At 42.7% G+C, this 25,392-nt stretch overlaps 1 protein-coding gene across 1 annotated transcript; it reads right to left on the bottom strand.

Moving 5' to 3' along the window:
* Positions 1-365: 365 nt before the first annotated feature.
* Positions 366-24,450, bottom strand: capn9 (calpain 9). Its single transcript, XM_036000460.1, has 20 exons — positions 24,129-24,450; positions 22,975-23,044; positions 22,000-22,118; positions 21,213-21,346; positions 18,696-18,864; positions 18,463-18,546; positions 17,297-17,382; positions 15,574-15,651; positions 14,948-15,108; positions 14,140-14,300; positions 11,728-11,936; positions 10,343-10,379; positions 8,197-8,277; positions 6,579-6,636; positions 4,533-4,597; positions 4,342-4,410; positions 2,897-2,975; positions 1,432-1,548; positions 913-971; positions 366-704 (listed from the first exon to the last, which is right to left on the bottom strand). Exons 1-20 carry the CDS (start codon positions 24,327-24,329, stop codon positions 678-680), a joined length of 2,064 nt encoding a protein of 687 aa, XP_035856353.1. The 5' UTR covers positions 24,330-24,450; the 3' UTR covers positions 366-677.
* Between the last annotated feature and the right edge of the window lie 942 nt (positions 24,451-25,392).

Raw genomic sequence — 25,392 nt, 5'->3', positions numbered from 1 at the left:
ACTCCGGCCATCACTCTCTGACTCCGTGGCAGAAACCCTCATACATGCTTTCATTACCTCCCGTTTGGACTACTGCAATGGAGTCCTGTCTGGGGTCCCCACTAAACCCTAGACAGGCTCAGTATGTCCATAACTCTGCCGCCACATTGAAGCGTAAATGTGTGTGAATGTTTATCTGATGAGCAGGTGGCACCTTGTAACGACAGCCTCGGCCACAGCGTACGAATGTGTGTGAATGGTGAATGGTTCCTGTACTCCGTAAAGGCGCTTTGAGTAGTCGTTAAGACTAGAAAAGAGCTACTGACATTTACAAAAGTGATTTATTAATCACAAATGAGAACTCATATCTGTCATTTCCCCACATCAAAGTCAGACCTTTTATTCAAAATATATTTCCATTTCCTGCAGAGAGCAGAGAGAAAATAAAACAATGTTTTGTCCAAAACCATGAGTCAGCACATTTAACGATTTGATCTCAACCTCTCTAACACTTTAGCGCAGGCAGTATCTCACATTATTTAGTCCAAAAAAAACAAAACAAAAATACAACAGATAGATGTTGAGAATTTGAAACATGAAAAAGAAAATGCGTGTATGCATCGTTATGGCCTGAACATTCAGAAAACGGACACACGTTTTTGTTCTTCCGGTGGCTTCCGTTTGCCTTCAGCATCTCCTCAGACGTTCATCGACAACATCAGGAACTGTGAGGGGAAGAGAAAATAAACGCCAATTGAACAGGACATTAAAAGATCAATTCAGTTCTATTTAAATTAAGAAAAATAAGCACAATAAAGCCTGTGACCACAGAGACAATCCCAGGATAAATCCCAAACATCTTGTTAAACAATCACCTCAGAAGTATTTGCAGAGATTAAAGATCCAGGTGTGATATTATAAAGTGGTTTTTACCTGCATGATGTTCATTTTCACCCGTCCCCTCTTAGCCTTGTCCAGAACCTGGAAAGTTCCTGGTGAAGAGGATAGACTTTCAGTCAGCTTAAAGTGGCAAATACCTTTCTTAAAGTTGTTTTAACATGAATAAATCTTCACTTCAATCATTAGTAGTTGTAAATATAATCAGGGGCGATTCTAGAATCAGATCTGTAGTGCATCGCACTTCTGTTCCATCTTTGTTGGAAGTCGCACATGCGCAGTAAGGACTACTAGCCAGTCAGAAGCAGAGTATGAGGGTGTGCCCTGACAGTAGCTAGGTAAGGACTACTAGCCAGTCAGAAGCAGAGTATGAGGGCGTGCCCTGACAGTAGCTAGGTAAGGACTACTAGCCAGTCAGAAGCAGAGTATGAGGGTGTGCCCTGACAGTACCTAGGTAAGGACTACTAGCCAGTCAGAAGCAGAGTATGAGGGCGTGCCCTGACAGTATCTAGGTAAGGACTACTAGCCAGTCAGAAGCAGAGTATTGTGACGTACTGAACATGTTCTCCAGACGGACAATGCAGGTGAGGTAGTCGTCGAAGTCGATGTCGTAGTTGTCGTCAGCAAACCTCAAGCCGATCAGCTGCAGGAGCTTGTTGTTCAGCTGCATGCCTTCATGGGAACAAGGCACAAACACAACAAAACTAAAGACTTTATTTTTATTAGCTGTAGTGTAACTGCTGCTACTACCACTATTAATTGAGCCAATACTTTTATCACTTTTACTACACCACTAATAATAGTAAAACAAATACATCTTCTACCAACTTTACAGATAATACATTTTAAAAAAGAAATGAAAAAAAGAAATTTAAATGCTTTGCGATCACATGTAAATCCTGGGAAAAAATATTATTATTATAGTTATAAAAAAAACACATTTTACTTGCACAGAACATGCAAATGAACTCTATTTTTTTGTATTCAGATAACATGTTAAACATGGGTTTTGCGGTAGGCCTATATACAGTATTAACGTCACAATAGCTGTGCGTGAAATCCTACGAAATAGGCGACAGCTGGCCGGTCACGTGATAGTTAAGTTTAGCGGTCTTTACAGTTCAATTTAGCTAAAAAAAAGATTACTGGTCGGGGGGGCCAATGGATGGGTCACAAAACACAGGGCTTTCAAGCCGGGGAGAAAAGTATGTGTCCCAGGGAAAACAAAAAAATTTCACCCAGGAAATGCGTTCTGGTGTCCCGGGAGTTTATGTAATCCAAACCACGATCTTTTTCCTAATCCTAACTTGTCGTTTTGGTGCCAAACCTAAAGCTATAGTGCGTAGTTTCTGCCGCCCCCATCAGGAATTCCAAGTATTGACAACAAAACTGTCGGCACGTCCACATGATACAAGCCCCACCCCTCTTTAACACAGTTGCTAGTAGCCAAGGAGGACACGGAGGATTAAAAAAACATGATGGACTCTTCAGAAGAGGTAACTATCTTCACTTCGACGCCACAATCTTCTGAACATAGCCATACTGAGAAATCCAGAGAGAGTTGTGTGGAGCTGATAGTATTAATTAACTTTGTAGAAACTCATTTGGCAACGGCTTGAATGTAACGGACGTTCATTAATATCAAAAAGTTATGCACTAAAGCTTTAACTGTCGTCGATGCATAATGGTCACCTATTGTCGGCTAAACCCAACTGCCACGGCATATAAAAGGACAGACAGCTCACAGTGCTCTGTAGCCGGCTGACAGTCACTTTTTGGCGGCTAGATTTAAATGCCATGTGACCGGTCGTCAGCCGGCGGTGGTTTAATTTCGTAGGATATCATACCAATTAGTGTGCATACGTTTTCGTGCGATATATAAGGGATGTCAATACATTACATCTCCATATATGAACAAAACATCTCCTTTGCATTTAAACATAAAAATGGAGTACTAAGAAGAATTTTAAAAAAAGACAATGGTCAAACCAAATAAAGTGCACTATTAGGCGACTCTCACCTGCAGCTGAGAGAGCGCTACGGAGCTCGTAGGACGACATCTTCCCTGAGCGGTCGGTGTCAAAGGACAAGAAGAGCATCTGCAAACACACAAGTCCATCTTTAACCTTTAACCCTTTCACTGCCTGAAGCACAAAGAACCGAAATCCCAAAACTTCCACCGCCACAGCTGATTCACAGCATTTCAGACAAAAGGGTGAATACAGGTATATTCAGACACACAGCATGAGGAAAATTAAGTGTTTTTCTAACCATTAAAGCACACAAACATGTTCTAGTAGAACCCTAAAATACAAGACTGGACCTGGAAATGAGCATAATACCCAGACCTTAAAGCATAACGAAATGCAACCTAGGGTCTTTTTGTGAATGGACCCTAGTTTGAAAGCATAATTAGGACGGAAACGCCACTTTTAAGATTATTATTATACTATTATACCGTATTCTCGTTTTCGGTCAAATGGCCTTTTGAATGGGAGTGCTAGGGGCACTACTATGATCAAGCATCAAAATCACTATTTTTAAAACACTAAAAAGGCTCGACCCAACATGAGATTTTGCTCCAAGTATCACCAGGGGCTCTACACATGAACTCCAGCATTGAGAACATTGTTTGTGTACCCAGAGTTTACAAAAAACAAAGGTTTTGAACAACTCACTGTAGCTGTTGGTTTTTCCGGTTGCCGTCCAGCTAGCCAGTCAAAAATAGTCGATCTCCGAATGCAACGTACACAGGGAGGAGAGTAAAGATGGAAAGCTGCTAAAGCTTAGTTCCATATAAATGCACGGATAATTCATTGTTTTGTCGTTAGTGAAACACAATATTGACCTTGTAGTTGAAAAAGGAGCCTCATATAAGAATGACATTTCCTCCTATGGAGTCCGTTCATTCGCATTCAGAGATCGGCACTTTTTGACTGGCAAGATAGCAGATAGCGTAACAATAACTGCTAAAGTGAGTTGTTCAAAACCTCTCTTTTTAGTAAACTCTGTGTACACAAACAATGTTCTCAATGCTTTCGTTAAGGTGTAGAGCCCCTGGTGATACTTGGAGCAAAGTCTCATGTTGTGTCGAGCCTTCTTAGTGTTTTAAAAATAGTGATTTTGATGCGATCGTAGTAGTGCCCCTAGCTCTCCCATTCAAAAGGCCATTCGACCGAAAACGAGAATACGGTAAATCTTAAAAGTGGCGCTTCCGTCCTAAATATGTTTTAAAACGAACGTTTGACTCGGGTACCTTCACAAAAAGACCCTAGGTTGCATTTTGGCGAGAGTTACGCTTTAAGTATATTTTTGATGCTGATATGTTTGTACTTTTACTTAATTAAACATTGTGAATGCAGTACTTTGACTTTTAACTGAGTATTTCTATAGTTTGGTATTCCAAGATCTGATTACTTCTTTCATCTGTGATTTACAGTTTTAAACACATAAATCGACACATACGATCCACTTCTTCATCTTTTCCCAGAAGACCTTAAACTCTTGGAACTCCAGCATCCCTGTGTTGTCCACCTGGTTTACTGTCAAGGGAAAAAAACTTAAAAATTTGGGTTGTTTTAAAATCATATTTTACTGCCCTATGAAGCTTGAAATCATTAGTTTGAAACGAGTCAGTGAGCGATGTGGAAGGATACATCCATCAGGTTGATGATACTCTGGCAGGTGCTCAGACTCAGGCCTTCGAATACAATTTCTTTTCCTGAAAAACAGATAGGAGGTTTTTGATTTTTAATCACTTAAGTGATTAAACATGTACAGAAACATATTGGACAGGCAAGATTAAAAGTGCCACTTGCAGTATTTTGGCATCAAATGATTGCCGCACATATAATTTCGATACTTTGAGGGTAGGAGCAATTGACTGATATCATCGTATGGTTTGAAAGACTTGTTTCTTTTACATAATAACCCATTAAGTTGCATTTAAACTTCTGAACTGCTTTCCAATAGTCAGTTCTCAGCGTTTTGGTCTTGTGACCTCTTAAGGCCCAGATATACTTGCCTTTAACTACGCGTTCGCGTACGTAAGAAGGCTGCCGCGCGTATCCTGCATTTCTTGGGAGCGTATGTTGCGCACTTCTTCAGAAATTAACGCTACGTGTCCGCAAGATGCAATTCAGCACATAAATGTGGGGGGCAGTATATTATCTGACAGCAGCTGTTCCACACTCCAGCCCAGAAATATCTTCTGATGTCAGCCAGGGATGAGATTGTCCCTGATCTGCCCCCTAGTGGATATATATTTAAAGTGCCCATATTATGAAAAAATCACTTTTTTCTGGGATTTGGGGTGTTATTTTGTGTCTCTGGTGCTTCCACACGCATACAAACTTGGGAAAAAAAAGCATCCATGCTGTTTTGAGTGAGATACGGGTTTCTGAATGTATCCTGCCTTCAGTCTCTGGGTGAGCTGGTCAAAATCTGCACGGCTTTCTACGTCACTAGCCGAAACAAGGTGGCTAACCGCATCATGCTAGGGCTATGCTAGCCCTAGCATGCTAGCTCGTTCTGAATGGCAAAACACTGCTACAACACACACTAGTTCACCGTAATCTACAAAGAACTACTTCCATGTCCCTCGTCTGCAGGTATCACACGCAAAGTTGGAAGTGTGCCCTCGTTTAGAAGAAGTCTCCCGGCTAATCCAGCCTTGTACTACTGAAGTTGTAGAAACAAACAGCTAGCTAGATGATGTGATCCTTACCTAGCTATTGAGCATGTGCGACTCCCAACAAAGATGTTACAGAAGTCGCGAGGTCTCACTCTGTAGCTAAAACACAGACCTGAACACAGGGTGAAAAGAGGAGCTGCAGCAATGTGCAGTACAACAAAAATATGGTGTTTTTTGAAAATTAAACCATGTAAACCTATTCTGGTACAACCAAATACAATTATGAACCTAAAAATGAGCATTACATGGCCACTTTAATCCTTCAGTAGTCTATATCCACGATCTTCCACTTCCAGGATGTTGCTTCTTTTCGGCCGGATGTCCGTTAACTTACGCTTTCTTGGCACGTTAAACTCCGGTGGATTTATGAGGACTATGTTAACTGCTCCTCAGATCTCTGCAGGGTAAATCCAGACAGCTAGCTAGACTATCTGTCCAATCTGAGTTTTCTGTTGCACGACTAAAACTACTTTTGAACGTACACGTTTCACCAAAACTTGTTCAATCCCGAGGCTATTTTGCAGAGGCACCGTGGCTCCGTCCGGCCCTTAGCGCCGCCCAAGACGATTGTGATTGGTTTAAAGAAATGCCAATAAACCAGAGAACGTTTTTCTCCCATCACAGAATGCTGTGGACTAGCCAGACCCTCCTCCACAGCGCTGTGGAGGAGGGTCTGCTAAAGCGAGACTAATCCTCCAGGTACACGCAAAGTACGCAGGCAAGTATGTAAACGATGCTGTTCGCACCACCGCCGCTTGTCTACGCGTACACATCATTAAAAAGCTAGTATATCTGGGCCTTTAAAGTTAAATAATGTCTAATTGTGATGCCTAATCAACAAAACAAAGAGCATAATTATTCCCTTCTCAGACTGTTACATTTTAAGAAGTAAAATCATAAATAAATAGTATTGTGTAACAGCAATATTTTGCTTTCCGTCTAATCAAATCAGAAAGATAAAAAAGAAAGTAAACCAAAGATGAATAATTGACAAAAATCAGCCACTTACGTCTGCTCAGAACGCCGTTCAGCATCTGCTGCAGCTCTCTGACAGAGATAGCCTTGTCCTGGGTGGAAAAGCAAACTTTAATCTCATACATACACACCTATTCATCTACGAGTCTAAGGTCTTAATTATAATATTACCAAATGTAGTTTAAATGTGCTATGTATGAGAATCCCTGTTAAGTTTCTTCTGTACTTAACCCATAAGGACTCACGGTAACATAGGTGTCAGACACTGTAAATGTTCTGGAAAGCTGTCACTACCCGATGTGAGTCGAGTGCAGATGTGAGTTGCGCATGCGTCACTTTGCGACTTCACGCAGATCTGTTTAGCTGTTAGCCACAGAATAATGAGATATATATATATATACACACATTACATAGCAGTAATTTATTATTTAGCGTAAGGCATCACATTTTCACGGCATGATCCCTGATATCAGTTCTAGATTAGAGGTGTCATGATTGCAAGTTTCTGTATATGTTCTGTTTCCTGTTTTATTTTGATATCTCTGGTTTTCTGCCTTGTATTGTCTGGTTTTACTTCCTGTCTTTAGTTTTCCCACCCTTGTGATTGTCTTATGTGTTCCACCTGTTGGATAACCTGTCCCTTGTTAGTCCTTGTTACCCCTTGTATTTAGTCTCTGTGTTTCCCTTGTCTTTTGTTGGATTAATGTTCCTGTTGGTGTGTTTTCTGTTTTTGAGGTCTGTGTGTTCGTTTTTGGCTCAGTGTTGCTGTTTCCTATACTCCTGTTTTGACTGCTACTTCTTTTGGATTCCATTGCCTGATGTTTTCAGGACACCTTTTGTTTGGAAATTAAATCATCTAACTACTCCTCTGTTTTCCTTCTCCGCATTTGGGTCCTACATTCCCTGAAACCCTGACAGGAGGCTGAAGTAGCCTACAAGATGCTAACGAGAGACTTCTGTAATGTCAATACAATAAAAATAATAAAGGCGTTATGCCTTAAACCGTTTAAATCTGAGCATGCGCAACACACATCTGCACTCGACTCACATCGGGTAGTGACAAAGCCCCTGAGTGACGCTGATGGATCATCCTGGTAGCGATCATGTGACAGTTTGTCAATTTGTGCTTCCATGACAACATTTCCAAGATGGCTGTGTGCATGATCAACAGATATGACAGAACTAGCTTATTTTTAAAAGCATTTTTTTTGTTTGTTTCTAAAGTAAGATTCAAGTCATTAAAGATTGTAATGCTTACATAACAAGTCATATTTTACAATGAACCTGTTCTGTCCACATTTGTTGAACAAATTGAAATACCCAGCGCCAGTGGGCTGGGATTGCCTCCACAGGCTCAGTGTATATTTTGGTCATTCGATTTTCCTTTCATAAGCGGGTTTTCAAAAATTAAAAACGATTTGCTTGATTTTCGTTTTAAAATATAAAATTTAAAATTGAAATAGAAGGTGTTTTTTTTTCCTTTTCATGGTCAATAGGGGATAAGAGAAATTTAAAAATATGGTTTGATTTTGATTTTCTATTTCACATAACAAAAAATAAAATCACTAGAAAACAGAAATGAAAAATCAAAGATCAAAGATCATTTCCCAATACGCAAAATACAGCCGTTTTTTTCCAAAGTGTTTCCTTACATCACCAGCCAGCTGATCAAATAGCCTCCTCAGGCCTTTCTCCTCATCTGTCTCCTCCTCTGGAGCGGAAGGCATGGGCGGCTGCAAGAAACAACAACATCAGCACAGGAAACGTTCATGGAAACAGCAACGGCAATTTTATTTATATAGCACCTTTCAATACACATCAACTTAAAGGTATAGTAAGTGATGTTAATCCAATACACTTTTTGCATGCATGTGAATGTGCCGGTCGGCCAGTAGTGTCTGTCCGTGAATCTGAGGGGCGGAGCTTCTGAAGGGGGGGTTGTATTTGTTTGGCTTGAGTTCAAATATCAACAATCTTTGTGCAGCATCGCTTACTGCACCTTTAAAGTGCTTTACATCGAAAGACAAAATATAAGCATAAACATGAGAACAAAGCATGAACAACAAAAATAAGAATACAGCATAAACCTCAACAACACAAGACCATCTACAAAAAATTCTACTGATTTTTGTTTCTGCAGATATTGAGCCGTACCCCGGAAATCCAGAGTTCTCGCTAAAGCACAATTTGAATTTGCTCAGCGAGTCACTCTGGCATTCGGTAATAATGCTCATTAACTATGCCCTTGGAGCCAAGCTGCACCAATCACATCGGTGTATCTGATATAGGCGGGCCAGAGGCGAGCTAAACACATGACGACAGCGCTGCGACGTCCAAGTCATTAGTAAATATTGCAAGATGGCTATGGATGAACACCAGTTGTTTGAAACAGCTTTGGCTGCCACAATGAACGAGTTAGACTTGGCTTTTTATCTAAAAGAGGAACAGAAGATGGCGCTCAAATCGTTCATTTGCAAGAAGGACGTTTTTGCTGTTTTGCCGACCGGATACGGCAAGAGTTTAATCTACCAGTTAGCTTCGCCGGTAGCTAAGAGTTGAAACTACCAGTTAGCTCCGCTGGTAGCTAAGAGTTTAATCTACCAGTTAGCTCCTCTGGTAGCTAAGAGTTTAATCTACCAGTTAGCTCCTCTGGTAGCTAAGAGTTTAATCTACCAGTTAGCTCCACCGGTAGCTAAGAGTTTAATCTACCAGTTAGCTCCACTGGTAGCTAAGAGTTTAATCTACCAGTTAGCTCCACTGGTAGCTAAGAGTTTAATCTACCAGTTAGCTCCACCGGTAGCTAAGAGTTTAATCTACCAGTTAGCTCCACCGGTAGCTAAGAGTTTAATCTACCAGTTAGCTCCACTGGTAGCTAAGCGTATGGGGCTCTGGATCAAGGGGGTAAGCTTCGCCTCAGAGCTCGAATCTCCTATGGCGCCATTTTAATGCTACAAAGCGATCACCCGACGTTAGCATTCCATTGACTGCCATTCATTTTGACGTCACTTTGACAGAGAATAACTTTACATCTGAAGCGTTTAAAGACTCTATTTGTCCATTGTTTATTTCTAAAGAAACACGACAATGTATAAAAGGCTCCATTACCTTGTACCTCATGTTATGGCTCCGTAGCAGACGTTTTTATAAAAATAGGCTAACGATTGTGTCATAACCACGCGACTTACTGTCGCATAGTAGAGGAATTACCGTATAGTACAGGAGAAGCTCTCAGGCTGTTTGGACTTACATTAGCTGTTTAAGTTTAATTACTAATGTTAACTATCATTTTAGTGATCAATAATTAGCCTGTGTCCATGTTATCTCCTTACATATACCTACGCTCTCCGTCTCTGCTAGATTGGGAATGATTGAGATTTCTCTTGGCACAGCTACCAGAAGACTTACAACTTTCAGACAGGTTGCTCACTTCACATTTACGTCTTCAAGCTCAGTTTGAGGCTGCTCAGTAACGCTCATCACCGGAAAAGTGCTTCTAATATACTTCACTGGTCTCCGTCCAGAGCAACGGGATCTGTTGGTCTATTTCTTTAACTGGTGTCGCCCCTCGAGTTGGGCCATTTTCATTACTCTGTGCCAGACCCTTAATCTTTCGGATTTGGGTCATTATTTCCAGGCTACCAGTAACATGTAATGTAACAAATTGATGGATGCATCGTCGATCGGTTAAAAACTGATATAAATGTGTAAAGATTACAACCGGTTGGGATGAAGAAATGAATCAACAGGTTGAGGGACTGAACGGGTGAGTGATTATTGATTCCTGGGTGATCTACTTACATCTGGCAGGTTGGCGTCAACGTTGCTCCCCATCTCCCTGTGGAACACAAACACAAGTTGTTATAAAGATTTAAACCTTTTTTATATTTTTTAAATATCTGTGCTATGTTATGTTTTATGCTGCTGCGTAGCTTAAGTAAGGCATAACGTAGAGCGAGCCACTCCATTTTCTTATGCAACAACTATTTTGTATATATTTGTTTCTGAATTTATTGTTTATTTCATATTAGTGTTTAGTATGTTTTTTTTTTATGTATGCACCAATCACAGAGGCAAATTCCTTGTAAGTGTAACTTACTGTGGCATTAAACCTTTTCTGATAATGATTATTTTGAATTAAAACCCCAAAAAGGTGATGCAGGACCCTTGTTCAAAGCATAGGGGTCTTGAATCAGCCTGAAAGGGTTCAATATGCAGCGTGACTGGCTACTCATACACATCTACACTACTACGTTTTGGTTTAAAGTTTTAGTGCATAACTTTTTGATATTAATGAACGTCCGTTACATTCAAGCCGTTGCCAAATGAGTTGCTACAAAGCTAATTAAGACTATCAGCTCCACACAGCTCTCTCTGTATTTCTCAGTATGGCTATGTTCAGAAGATTGTGTTGTCCGGCAACTTTCCCGCGCAGTACTTGAGTGAAGATAATGACCTTTTCTGAAGAGTTCATCATGTTTTTTTAACCCTCCATGTCCTCCTTGGCTAGGCCCTACTAGCAACTGCATGGAGGAGGGGTGGGAGTGCGTGCGCGATCACATAAGACTTGCATAATGTGGACGTGCCAACAGTTTTGTTGTCATTACTTTGAATTAGGGCTGTCAAACGATTACTTTTTTTTAAATCGCGATTAATCGCTGAATTTCTATTTTATCGGCGCCTATGTTGCCTGACAAGGGGGGGGACGCGGGATGATAAGGATCTATCGGAGATCTACCCCAACTTTTGGACTGCTCTCGCTCGGGGTGTAATTCAATGTAGAACCGCCACTGGTTACGAGGAAGTATGGCAGCTTGATGATAAGTAAAGGTGCGGCAAAGGGTCAAAATAGTAGCCTGTTAGGCACGACGCGAAGCCGAGTGAAGTGTAAAATAAATTAATAAATGGCGGCATGCGATTAATGCGATTTAAAAAAATGTACGCGGTATGCTCGGCCCTTAATTGCATCACAATTAACGTGTTAATGCTGACAGCCCTACTTAGAATCCCTCATGGGACTACGCACTGTAACTTTAAAAAGGAATATATTTTTCATATCGTACGTTTACGCCTCACGTCCACACAACTGCAGCTTTATTTTGGATACAATGGACATACTCAAGTAAAGTACAAGTACCTCTTACTTGTACTTGAGTAAATGCACTTAGTTACTTTCCAAGACTCACAGAGCTGCAGTCTTCTTCTCAGAGAAGATCCGGATGATGAAGTCGGCCTCTTTGTGGGGCTGGAAGGTGGTGGGGACCAGCACGTATTTCCCCAGAGGCAGCTCGAAGCGCTCCGTTATCTCCCGCATGTTGATGTAGGTCTTGCTGCGAGCCGCGGACGGGTTGTAGCGGAAGAAGTCTTTCCCCAGGTGGTCCCCGTCTTCTGGGGCCTGAACGGACAGAAGCGGCAGATTAAATCAGCTCGTTCTAACCGGATCAAAATATTCTAAATAACACATTTTAGCGCACAAAATGTGATTGGCAAAGGTAGAGCAGTGTGACAGAAGTACAAGGCCAGAGGATTGACCCTCAAGGTCCATTGAGTAGCGATCCTGAAGCTTTCAATCATATCACTTGACCTTCATCAGCAGATGGACATTGCTCAGTTGGAATTGTAGATTTTTAAAAGCTTTTAAAAGACTTCTCATGTTTACTAGTAATTCTCTGTCAACTTCACAGGATCAAGTGACATTATCGAAAGCTCCCGAACAGCTACACACATTACATTACACATGTACTTCACATTCACTGTTATACAGTATATCAAAAGCAGTGTTTCAGTCAAGTACTGTATTGCTTTAAAGTACTTTATACAAGACTGATCAAAAGTAATGCTATACTTAATAATATCCCACGTAGTCTCGCATTGCCAGACCTTCCTCCACAGCGCTGCGGAGGAGGATCTGGCTAGTCAACACAATATTCTGGGATTGGAGAAAAACGTGCTCTGGTTTATTGGCATTTCTTTAAACCAATCACAATCGTCTTGGGCGGAGCAACGGTGCCTCTGCAAAATAGCCTCTGGAAGGGAACTTGTTTTGGTGGAACGTGTGTACGTTCAAAAGTTGTTTTAGTCGTGCAACAGAAAACTCAGATTGGACAGATAGTCTAGCTAGCTGTCTGGATTTACCCTGCAGAGATCTGAGGAGTTATTAACCATAGTCCTCATAAATCCACCGGAGGTTAGAACACCAACACAAAGAAAGAGGAAAGGGACGGACATCTGGCAGAAACAGAGACATCTGGCAGAATTTCCGCCGGCACTGGAGCAATCCCGGAAGTGGAACATCGTGGATATAGACTATATCCCACATAATCGTGAGCCAGGAGACACATGGTAAATCCGAAATCAGATCTGCTACACTGCTCAATGTAGTTAGGTTTAGGCATGGGAAGTGGGGATTGGTTAGGGTTAGGCTAAAGCCCAAGACACACAAGGCCGATAATTGGCCGTTGGACAGTCTGGCGAGGTCGGTGACTCGAGTCTGTTCGGTGTGTTCTGTGCCGTCATCCGTTCGAGGGGCCGTCGGCCTTCATTTTGGCCGATTGGACATGTTGAATCGGAAGGCGGGCACTGCCGGCAGTCGGACTCAACTGACCCATCTGATTGGTGGAGTGCTAACCCGGAAACGAGGAGCGGAATGAGCGTGACTAGAGTCTCTCAAAATCTGACGAAAATCTGTTAAACTGACCTTTGTTGATCTGAAATGAAGACAGATTCAGCAACTGCACGGCCTATTTCTCTCTTCAAATGTTTTCAGAAACACGTTTCGGTGAACTATTTTAGTACAATATGAGATCGTATTCTGAACAAGCCGCCATGACAGTCTGGCTTTGAATTTCCGGAGATACCAGACCCACGTGACGCGTTCGTCCAATCAGCTGCTGGTTTTCATTTTTGGGCAACAATACAAAATAGCGCCGTCTGCTGTTATGGAGACGTATTACGTCTCGTCTCTTCAGTGTGTTCCGAGGCACTATTTTGACCAACTCGGGGAGACTGATCAGACCAACTGCCTTTTCTGCCGAGAGTCCGCCGTCTGGTCGGTGTGTCTGCAGCTTAAGACTACCTGGGTAAGCCAATCAGAGGCAGAATAAGGCGGGCCACAAGGCATATCCTTTGACGTCGACACCTCTAGCGGATCCGATCTGGCACCTACCGAGGCGCATGCTATACGCATGTATATATGCTATACGCATGTATATATGCTATACGCATGTATATATGCTATACGTTATTCACGTCGTTGAAACCATGACCTTTTTTTTTCTAAACTTAACCAAGTCGTTTTGGTGCCTAAATGTAACACTATACAGTCACTTAACGGTCGCCGTTTCACAACGTTAAATAGAACGGTAAGATTACGTAACATGTCATACGGATCGTTGCATGTTTTCGGAAGTTTTGTAGTTAATTTTAGTTTTGGTAAAATAATAGAAATAGGAATCCGGACCCAAAGGTTGTTCAGATGACTTCTTTCACTTTCACTGCCAGTAAACACTTAAATGTCGATTGTAAACCTTGTTGCGCTTTATGCTTTATTTTTAATGAAAAAAGCACAAGTCTCTCTTTTCTCTTGCTTTCTTTCTGACCTTGTACAATGCGAAGCCGATGGTCTCCAGGTCCATTCCTTCCTTCCTCTTCTTCCGTCTGTCTTTCTGCATCAGAGCGATGATCACGCTGCACACGTCGTCGTCGTCATCCTCAGCGTCCTCCAGCTGCAGCTGGAACTGCGGGTTGGTCCAGAATGTATCTGCGGATTTAAGATGCAGAGAGTTAGAGGGCAGTTTGGGGATATAAACACTAACGGCCCTATTTTAGCGATCTAAGCGCACGGCGTGAAGCGCATGGCGCAGGTGCATTTAGGGCGTATCCAAATCCACTTTTGCTAGTTTGACGGCGGAAAAAAAGGGTTGTACTTAGTGTCTTCATTAATCAGAGGTGTGTTTTGGGCGTAACATGCAATCAACCAATCAGAGATCATCTCCCATTCCCTTTAAAAGCCAGGCACGTTTGGACCTTGGAGCATTGCTGTTATGATGGAGGATTTGCACCATAATATTTTTATTTTTAATCTTTTGCATGTGTGTGTGCTGCTGTGTGTCCCTGTGTGTGTAACAAGCATAGTGTATGCATGCTGTGCACGAACCTAGGTGCATTTTACTAATTTGCTGTTAAAATAACAATGAAATGCTGCGTAAGTGACTTTAGACCAGGTTTTTGTTGGTCAATGGCGCGATCATCAAAGATGAGCGCACGTGCATTTGCTATTTAAATGACGTGGGCGCTGGACGGAAAATTGACAACTGCGTCGGTCTAAAACTGGCACAGACACTTGCGTCGGACTTTCAGAAAAAGCTAAATTGACTCTCAGATCCTTCTTAGATCTGGCGGTCTCACCGATGAAGTTCCTGCAGCCGCCGGCGGTGGTGCCGCGGATCCAGTTTCCCTCCAGCATGCTGACCTCCCAGCGGCGGTTTGGGTTTTCGTTCATGGCGTCAGGGGTCATGTTGCAGATCTCCACCTTGTCGTAGTTGTTCTTGAAGTCTCCAAACTCCATCCTGGAATTCACAAACACAATCATCATCGTCTCCAAATTACACAACAAGAGTTCAGCTTGTTCACATTTGTGCTCAGAATACATCACCACCGAGTTTCGTTATAAAGTAGGACAATGTTAAAAAAAAAAGACAACAGAATAAAGCAGATTTAAATGTGTTCATATGGCCATTTTTGAAATGCATTTTGCAGACTTGCAGTAAAGTTTGGGAGTCTGGAACGAGTTTAAAAAACCCAAAAGAAAGTCTTAATTTATAGTAATAAAATAATTTTAATGCAGCTTTAAAGGTCCCATATTGTAAAAAGATCGACGATTCAAAGGTTCGTGGACCAAAACCTGAAATTGGATTGTTCCATCCCCTATCCCAACATATTTACTTACAATCCAGATAAGATCTGTACAAATACAGATAAATATATTTCTTAATCTTAAGTTTGGACCAGATCATCACGTGCAGTGGACTCACCAGAATTCACCATCGTCTGATGAATTCTGCTGGAGGCGAGCTTTTTCGGCTGCATCGACATAGTTCCACTCTCTGGCGCTGAAATAGACAAGAGACAAAAAAAAAAAGATCCTGTAAGTGATTATAATAAGAAACTTTATTAAAATGTTGACTAAAGCCCTATTTGCACTGGATTAATATCATCTGGGGACCTCGTGTGATTTAGAAATGACCCCACATCTGAGTTTCATGTTGCGTATTCGCACGGGATAAGCAAAGCCTGCTTTTACTCAAATTTACTGACATATCTGTACCCCGAGAGTTGGATACCCGGAGGCGCGCGGAGGACAGCCAGGACGAGGCCGCTGCACCACACTTGGGTCGGGGTTCCATGTCTTTTTGGACCACGCCCAGTAGAGGTTACCAGAAGCGCATCCCCTATCCCCGCCGCGGCGGCACCTACACAGCATCACTCCTCAGCCCCTCAGACAAAGCCGCAGGGAGCGCGTCGACTTGGGGACAGAGGTCTCTGTTCGGGCAGTGGTCCAGACTAGGTTGGCCATGAAAGTCGGCGTCCGCAGCCCCCCGCGATTCCATATCCGTCTTCGCGAGAGGGATAAAAAGACGCACAGGAAACATAAATCTTGAAAAAAATGATATACGACCCTCGCCAAATCACAGACATGGCCGATTCACATGGGATTAGGATCACAGACAACCTCCGTAATTATTACAAATGACTAGAGGTCACCAGGCTATGCTTATCCTGTGCAAATAGGGTTTTAGTTTCTCAAAATAATGACTTAGTATCCGTGTCTTTCAGATCAAAAACCTACAGAGATGTAAAATGCCCATAAAGAGATGAAAAACAACTACAGAGAGACGTAAAACTCAGAAAGAATAAATAACTAAAGAGACATAAAAAAGCCACGAAGAGATCTAAAACATTCACAGTGACAAAGAGATGCTAAACTGACTACTAGGACGCAAAACAACAGAGAGATGCCTAACCACAGACACAAAAAGGCCAGAAAAAAAGGAACACAAAGAGATTGCATATCGTTTTGTAGTCATTTTAGTCATTTTCTTACTCCTATAAATTAGGCATGATGGGTCTTTTGTATGTCCGTTTCCAAGGGCCTCATAATCCATCCATGAGTGTACTTTGTGTATACTTGTATGCATTTTTTTTTTAAAGTTAGGCTAAAGTAGGTATTGTCCGTTGTGCCAACCTGTTCTTACTCCCAACTTGTCAAAAACTGATACTTGGTCAGTGGCCCTCAGGCACCAAAAGGCACCCTTCAGTGTCGGCATGGGACGCACCGGGCAGAGCAGTAGCAGCTCGACCGCGGCGCTGATGACATATTGTGAAGAGAGACAACGGTAGCGAGAAGCATGAAAGGCCCTTGGCGTAAAAAAGTGACGCAGATGGGGTCCCGCCCCAGAGCGTCACTAAGTGACACCTCTCCCCCCTTCTTTACTTCATTTAGTCAATAGAGTCTTTAGTGTCCCATAGGGATAATCATTTCCACACATCTTCTTTTCATGTTCCGTAGCACAACAACTCACATAAAAACACATAAAATATGTAACACATATACAAAAAAAACACACACATCACGTTAACACACCCACATAGACATCAAATGTGAAAACTACAAAGCAATTGGTGGGGTCACCACCTCAGTTGCCCAGCGGGTCAAAAACTGACCCGCTGGGCTTAAGACTGGGTCCGTTAGCTTACTCGTCACTCCAGGGGCCGTTCCACTCGACCTGACCCCAGGGGTTTCTGATCCGGACCAGCTGGACCTTCTGGCCTCTGACAATCACCTAAAAAATGAGACAAAAAGTTGTTATTCTTAGAGTACTAAAACTATTTATTTAATGCTTATCGTGGTTTTGGTTTGCTGTAATAACCCTGGTCTGCAGTGCGGACATTGTACGTATTTTGTATGTGTTCTTTAATTTTTTTATCTTGCACTGCTGGCTGCAGCTCAAGTTTCCCATCAGGGATAATAAAGTGACTGAACTGATACTGGTTCCAGTCAGAGATAGATAGACAGTCTAACATAGGGCTGGACGATTAATCGATAATTTGTCAGTATCGAAATTCTGAAGCTGTTATCGACGTATTTTTTCCATGACGACAATTTCAATAATTTATTCCGGTTGGAAGGCCTACTTTCTCCTTAAAAACATTCTACCGCGTGTGTAGTCACGTGACTTCGCCCGGACCAGTCAGCCGCATGAGAAGCATAACGGAGGTTAACTCAAACACCGAGTCAGAGTCAACTGAGCAACTTGTGCCAACAAAAAAAAACCGCAGTGTCCGTCGTCTGTCAACATTTTGGCTTCAAAAAGAGATGATTTAGAACAACGTAATTAAAGGTGCAGTAGGTAAGACTTCTAAAACTAACTTTCTGTCGTATTTGCTGAAACTGACCCTATGTTCCAGTAGAACTACATGAAGCAGGTCATTAAAAATAAATCCAGCTCCTCTGGCACCACCTACAGCCTGTAGTGAGATTTGCAAAAATCCACCGCTCCCTGTTCAGATGCACCAATCAGGCCAGAGGGGGTGTCTAACTGTGTGTCAATCACTGCTCATGTACACACATTCATTCTCCCTTGTGGGGGGGAGGGGCTTAGGAGACCGTTTTGGGCTTTAGCAAAAAGGGGGGAGGGACTGAGAAGTTGTCAATGTTAAAAAAATTTTGGCTAAGTCCTGGATCTTCACAATCCTACCTACAGCACCTTTAATTATCGTTAATTTTTCGTTATCGAGGTAAAATGTGCAATTAATCGTGATTTGGATTTTAGATCAACAGATAACATAAAGACAAGTATATATAGACACATAGAAACAACCACATTTACAATCTCCCCCTATTTACATAAAGCCAGTCTAACCTCGTCCAGGCCTGTGATGGAGTACGCGTGTCCCTTCACCAGGCCGGTGGTCGTCTTGGCCTCGGACTCCGCGGAGCTGGTGATCTGGAGAAAACCAAAACACCCAGAGGGGTTTAAAACATACAGCTTGGCTGCAGTAAACCTCTTACATGAGGGGAGGCACACAAAAAAATCTTTATATATATATATATATATTACAAAAATAAATAACTAAAACTAAAAAGAGTCTTTACATCAATGGAGCATCCCATCATGGAGCCTCTATCTATCGCGTTCTTCATGATGGCGTACAGGTTGCCTGGAGCGCTCTTGGTTTCGTATATTTCCGCGACACCGCCGGTAAAATCCTCCATGGCCTCCATCGTGCTGCCACCCTTCAGGGACTCGTAGCTGCCGTGCAGTCTGAAACAAACGCATCACAGTGTGATTTAACAAAGAGATGGAGTGGAAGGCCAAACTTAGAGATTCTACCGAGCATTGAACACATTTACAAAGACAGACTGGTGAGAAAGATCAATAACATTGTATGTGACTACACACACCCCCTGATATATCATTTTAAACTACTTCCATCTTGGCGTCGTTTCTGACCAAGAACAGATCCAAATTCTCTTTTGTACCACAAGCCATAAAAGCCTAGAAATCTAGACGCACCCTAGTGGCAGCAAATGTAATTTGCAGCCAGGGTCGTCTAGGAACTCTCCGTTGGCTTGCAAGCTGGAAAAAACAAACTCTAGTCAGGCCAATCATATCGTGTATTGAGTCGGTGGGCGGGCTTAACGTAATGACGGCAGAGTTGCGACGGTTCTGCGTGAATTCCCCGCTACTTGAAAACAAAGAAGATGGCTGCTGCTGCTGGAGAACAGCGGTCTTTGGAATCGGCTTTGGCCGCGACTCTGGAAGACTTGGAGTTCAGCTTTTCTTTGAGAAAAGAACAAAGAACGGCACTGAAGTCATTCTTAAAAAAGGACGATGTGTTCGGAGTTTTGCCGACCGGATACGGCCAAAGTTGAATCTATCAACCCGTTCTCATTCCGAACTCGTAAAATAAGGACGTTTGGACAGTGGCTGTCAGCGTCTGATGTGACGAAAAAGGCGTCTTTCAGCGTGTTTGTGTAACGCACCGGGGAGAGCAGCAGTTAGAGAGGATTTAGCGAGTAGTATGTAAGGGCGAATTTCCGCGTATAGGGGTTGGTTGGGGTGGTGGATGGGTCAAACAAACACAGGACTTTCACCCAGGAGAGCGGGGTTCGCATCCCGCTTGTCACGCTTGCTATAGTCGCTTTTTATTTTCCTCCCGCGTGTCACAGAACAGTACGCCCACCCACGACCCTTTCCTAAACATAACCATGTCACGCTTGCTATAGTCGCTTTTTATTTTCAAAAGGGACGGCAATAGTCCCGACCAAGCGCGTTTACTTATAGCGCTAAAGGGACGGCAATAGTCCCGACCAAGCACGTTTACTTATAGCGCTAAAGGAGACTTTTAGTGTCAATAAGAACGACAAAGGCACCTGACCAAGCGTCCGTATTTTACGAGATGAGTGTGAGAACCTGTTGAATCTATCAACTAGCGTTGCTCTGGTTGGTTGTAGAGCTATCCTATTGCGTGCAGAGGGAATTTGAAAGACAACCGTTTATCCCGCCCCTCGGATTGAGCCCTGCCAATGGTGAGTTCCCAGACCCAACATCTGGATGTGGGTCTGGCTTGTCAGGCTAATAAAAGCCTTAAATCAGTCAAAATAAGCTAGATGTCCGGCTGGTCTGGTCATACCCAAGGGTGTATAGTGTAGTGTATTGTAGTGTGTGATGTATGTTCTTCATGTTATGTCTGTTGGTGTCTGATGTAGGGACTATTTATTTGTATCATATGTCTGATGTCCTATCATGAAGTGCCTTGCGACTGTTCCGCAAACCCAACTGCCCCACGGGGACAATAAAGTTATCTACTACTACTACTCAAAGTATGAGATATATAAGAGCTGCTAGCGTGACTAAAATCAAACTGTAATGTTATGAAATTTACTGAGCATTGTTTTTGCTCCCCTGACGATAAATCTTTTCCAGTTTGCACACTACATGACGGATCCTCAGTGAAAAACAGGGCATCTTGATTGTTTGTTTGATTTATCAAATGTTAGCCTACTCAGGAGATAGTCTGGACCTACAGAAAGTACATTTCCAGGATAATTGCCTGACATCCCGCTCTCTGTGTGTTGCCGTCCTCAAAATCTCTTCGCTTCGGGAAACAACAACAACAAACAACCTTGAAAATGTCAAGTTTTGAAGAAATTTGGGATCGTGCAACAAGGCAGGATTGATGATTGTAAAGATTTACAAAGAATATGTTTAGGGCATTTCCTCTCTAACTGGGACATTTTGGGACCGATTGGTGGGATTGCTGTGGACAAAGTACACACAGAGATACACTGGTAAGAGCTAATGATGTTTAACCATGTATCAGCTAACTTAAATAGCTCACGTTACTGTATTGTGTGTTACTTTTCTTTTGCAGGGTGCAAATATTCCACTAGAACAAGTTCCGTCCCAAGACTATTTAGCAGAACCACCGTCCCTGCGTCCGCAGCTTAGCACCACCCAAGACGATTGTGATTGGTTTAAAGAAATGCAAACAACCCAGAGCGTTTTTTTTTTCTCCTGTCCCAGAATGCATCTGTGGTGTAGTCAGACCTAACTCCACAGCGCTGTGGTGATAAAGGAGGAGGTAAAGAATGTAGTTTTTTTTTTACTTGGCGTAGGCTTTCTCCAGCAGGGCGCTCCAGAACTCGTTGTTGGTGGCGGAGTGAAGCATGATGAGTTTGTTTCTCACCGCTGGCAGCCGGTCGTCCACCACCACGTCCAGCCATTGGTTGTGATGCCAGAACTGAGGGAGCAACAGAGAATGTGTCACGAAAAACATTTTGTTCATCCACTGCTCACCAATTATTACCCGATTCAATTCACTTTGATTCTGAAAAGACACAAAAAGCGGAATAATTTCCTTTCTATTTTGAGAATTTGTTATTCTTGGCTCACTTGTGAGCAGAAACCTTCTATTTAACTTTGATAGGCCGAGACACCTGTCAATCAATCAAGCCAACATGCCCCCCCACAACACAAAAAAAAAATCCTCTTAAAGCCTCAGCCCAAGGCCAAAACTTTGGGGTTGAGCAAAATTTTAATTTTGAGCATATCACACACTTCATTTTCTACATTCTGGTGAATTTTTCTGCAACAATTTGTGCCTTTTCTGCATCAATTTATGGTGCAAATGTCATGATTTATGTAAAGGAAATATAATAATATAAATTATGCCTAAGCCTAATATCTCTGTAACAGAAAAACAACTGAAATTTAAAAAAAAAAATGCCTTTATTTTGAGCCTTTTAAAAATAGAACAGTTTAGAGGAGGTGACGATTATGACTGTTGGTTGCTGCGTCACTCCTCAGCTTGAGAAAATCATATCGTGAACTTCAAACCGTGAATCATATGGAATCGTGAGTTGAGTTACGTTACGTCCCCGGCCGGCTGTGTACCTGGAAGTGAAATATGCCGGCGTATCTGCGGTCAAACTCCTGGTCGCGGGGGACGACTCGGGCCATGGCGTCTTTTTTTAGGGTCAAGGATGCGATGGCTGCCAGGAGCCAGCAGTCCCCTGTGGTGACAAAACAGATGCATCGTGGGTAAATGAGGGAAATATGTGCGTATGATAAGACACAAAATGTATACATATATTTCAAAACTGTAAAGGTGCTTACGACGAAAAAACATTTATGTATTTCTGTCTGTGGTGTGAAATTATGGCTCGAGCTACGGAGGCCCCTGAAGGACAAAACACAAACGGCAATTCACGCAAAACAACATTTCAGAAAACAAAACGACATTTCACAAAACACAAAAACAAACATTTCTGAAATGTTTTTGTGTTTTCTGAAATGTCGTTTTTGTTTAGACCAAAATCTTATCAAATAATTTGAATATGTACGACCCTTTCTGTTTTCTTTAACATGTTCAAAATGAATTTAAATCAATCAATCAATAAAAATTCATGACCGAAAGAACGAGATCCAGGGTACAAGCGGCCGAAATGGGTTTCCTCAGGAGGGTGGCTGGCGTTTCCCTTAGAGATAGGGTGAGAAGCTCAGTCATCCGTGAGGAGCTCGGAGTAGAGCCGCTGCTCCTTCGCGTCGAAAGGAGCCAGTTGAGGTGGTTCGGGAATCTGGTAAGGATGCCCCCTGGGCGCCTCCCTAGGGAGGTGTTCCAGGCACGTCCAGCTGGGAGGAGGCCTCGGGGGAAGACCCAGGACTAGGTGGAGGGATTATATCTCCAACCTGGCCTGGGAACGCCTCGGGATCCCCCAGTCGGAGCTGGTTAATGTGGCTCGGGAAAGGGAAGTTTGGGGTCCCCTGCTGGAGCTGCTACCCCCGCGACCCGAGACCGGATAAGCGGAAGAAGATGGATGGATGGACAATCAATAAAAATGACTCATGGAGACAACCGTGTGTACCGACCCAGCTGTCCTTGGCAGATGTCTGTCCTGTCTGCATCTCCGACGATGAACTTTGGGTCCTGGCAGAGCTCCTGTAGAGGAACAGGAAAAGAACCGGTTGGGTTATTTAAAAAAAAAAAAGAAGATAAAACAATGACAGTTGGGAGGTGACACAGTCACCTTTAAAAGGTGTGTTCACATTCCAGCAATATTAATCAGCCAGTCACACACACACACACACACACACCTGCTGAAGGCAGCTGAAGCATTTACTCTCAAGGAACGCCCAACAAAGAAATGTGTAGTCATTGTAGCAAACATGAGTGGTGAGTTTTTTTCACAGTTTACTCAGCTCAGTGAATGTTAACAGGTAGAAAAGCTGGAAATGCAAACGTTACTTTTTTTTTTAGCGTGAAATGACATAAGAGACATCAAGATACCAAGTCAATCAAGAAAGCTTCCACAAAATGTTTCAAAGCTGATCGGCTAAATTCAACCAAATCAAACGTCTGAGCTGCTGCAGAGTGAATTTTTTTTGCAGATAACGTTGAGGCGTGTGGGGATAAAGTCTGCGTACGGAGCTCAGAGAGAGCAAACTGCACCTGTACTTGCTTCTATTTACACTGTTTTCTTGCCGAACTGGTTTTGCAGCTACGAGTACGACCAGATAAATGCTTAATTTCTTTCGTTGTATTTAAAAGCCAAAACTTTAAATTAGCTTTCACTTCATGTATTCAGTACCATCAGATCAGTAATTCGAGATTCTCTGTAATTCTGCAGAGTAATTCTGTATTTCTAACACTCATTCAGTCAACTGTCTTTTATTTAATCAGGTTGTCCTGAACCAGAGTTCCGTTCCCTTACATTTATAAGACTTTTCAGCGCCTATAAGAAAAGTAAATGTGACCAGTTGTATCCCCAAAAACAGCTAGAATATTAAAGCAAGTGTTGACCCGTCACAAAACCTCTCATCAGACCAACAGTTCACCTACAAACCACAACATTTCATTCATTCAACATTTCAAAAACTGAATTGAAGACACAAATATGCTCAATCTTCACAGATTTAAAGACATTTGGACACTTTTCTGGCACAACTTGCTCAGTTCTCCGGACCAACCGAGCCCCCTAAAAAGTTCAAATCTAAGAAGTGTTACTGTATGTGTGTCCACATACCTTGGGCCTCTTCCATTTCACATCGACAGGAACGGCCTGGCTGTAGAAGAGCGAGGAGTCGTTGGCGGGGAAGTCTGGGTCCTCAAACAGGACCCCCTTCTGCAGACACTCCTGCCTCAGCTGCTCAAAGGACTTCCCGTCCGCCTGCGTGTCCACGGCCTTGTTGGAGCCCTTGGGCGACAGAGTGGACTGGACAGGCATCTTCTTCAGAGGGAAGAAGCTCAGCGAGTGGAAGGGAGACGGAGACGTGAGGTGGTGTGTGTGTGATGGAGCGAGGCTCCTGAAGCGTGTGTGTGTGTTTGATGCAGGGACGAGCCTGTCAGGACTCTCAGGGACACACCCACCACACACAAACTGGTTTGTCCTCCTGTGGCAGTGAACCTCGCCCTTGCTGTCTCTCTCTCTCTCTCTCTCTCTCTCTCTCTCTTTCTCCAGTTTCTTATCTCTCTCTCTTTCTTTGGGCTTGGCCTGCAGGAAACTGTAAGAATGAAGTCCTGATGGTTTGGCAACAGATACATTAAATAACTTGAAGTACTCGTTCAAATCAGCATCTCTGAATGGGGTTTAATGCACTTAAAGGACCACAGACGTGTTGTTGCTTATTGAGCTATAGTGGGTTCATTCATTCATTCATTCATTCATTCATTCATTCATGACTTGAATCATTTTAGAGGCCAAAGGTCTCTCAGTCTTTCAAAATACAATAAGCAAAGATGAGAGGACATTCTTGAAAACAAGAATTATTATATTTTTTTTACTTTTGTAATCATCTTGTGACCTCCAGGTTTTGAGCCAAAGCCAATTGATAATAATAATTATAATGTAAACATTTTACAAAGTTTGCCGGAATGTTATGCATTTTGGGTGGGGAATTGTGTGCCCAGAGAAGAAGTAAAATGACCAAAAAGAGACAAAAAAACAATGACTGAGTGAGCTTGATGGTGTTTTAAGCCCCCAACGTCTCTGTCTCTCTCTCTCTCTCTCTCTCTCTGTCCCCCTCTCTCTGTCTCTCTCTCTCTGTCTATCTCTCTCTGTCCCCCTCTCTCTGTCTCTCTCTCTCTGTCTATCTCTCTCTGTCTCTCTCTCTCTCTGTCTATCTCTCTCTGTGTGACTCTCTCTGTCTGTCTCTCTCTGTCTATCTCTCTCTGTCTATCTCTCTCTGTGTGTGTCTCTCTGTCTGTCTCTCTCTGTGTGTCTCTCTGTCTCTCTCTCTCTCTCTCTCTCTCTCTGTGTCTCTCTCTCTCTCTGTCTTTCTCCCCCCCCC

Source organism: Sander lucioperca, chromosome 4 (assembly GCF_008315115.2).
Source record: "Sander lucioperca isolate FBNREF2018 chromosome 4, SLUC_FBN_1.2, whole genome shotgun sequence".
Classification (NCBI taxonomy): Eukaryota; Metazoa; Chordata; class Actinopteri; order Perciformes; family Percidae; genus Sander; species Sander lucioperca.
This window is presented reverse-complemented; position numbering and strand designations above follow the sequence as displayed.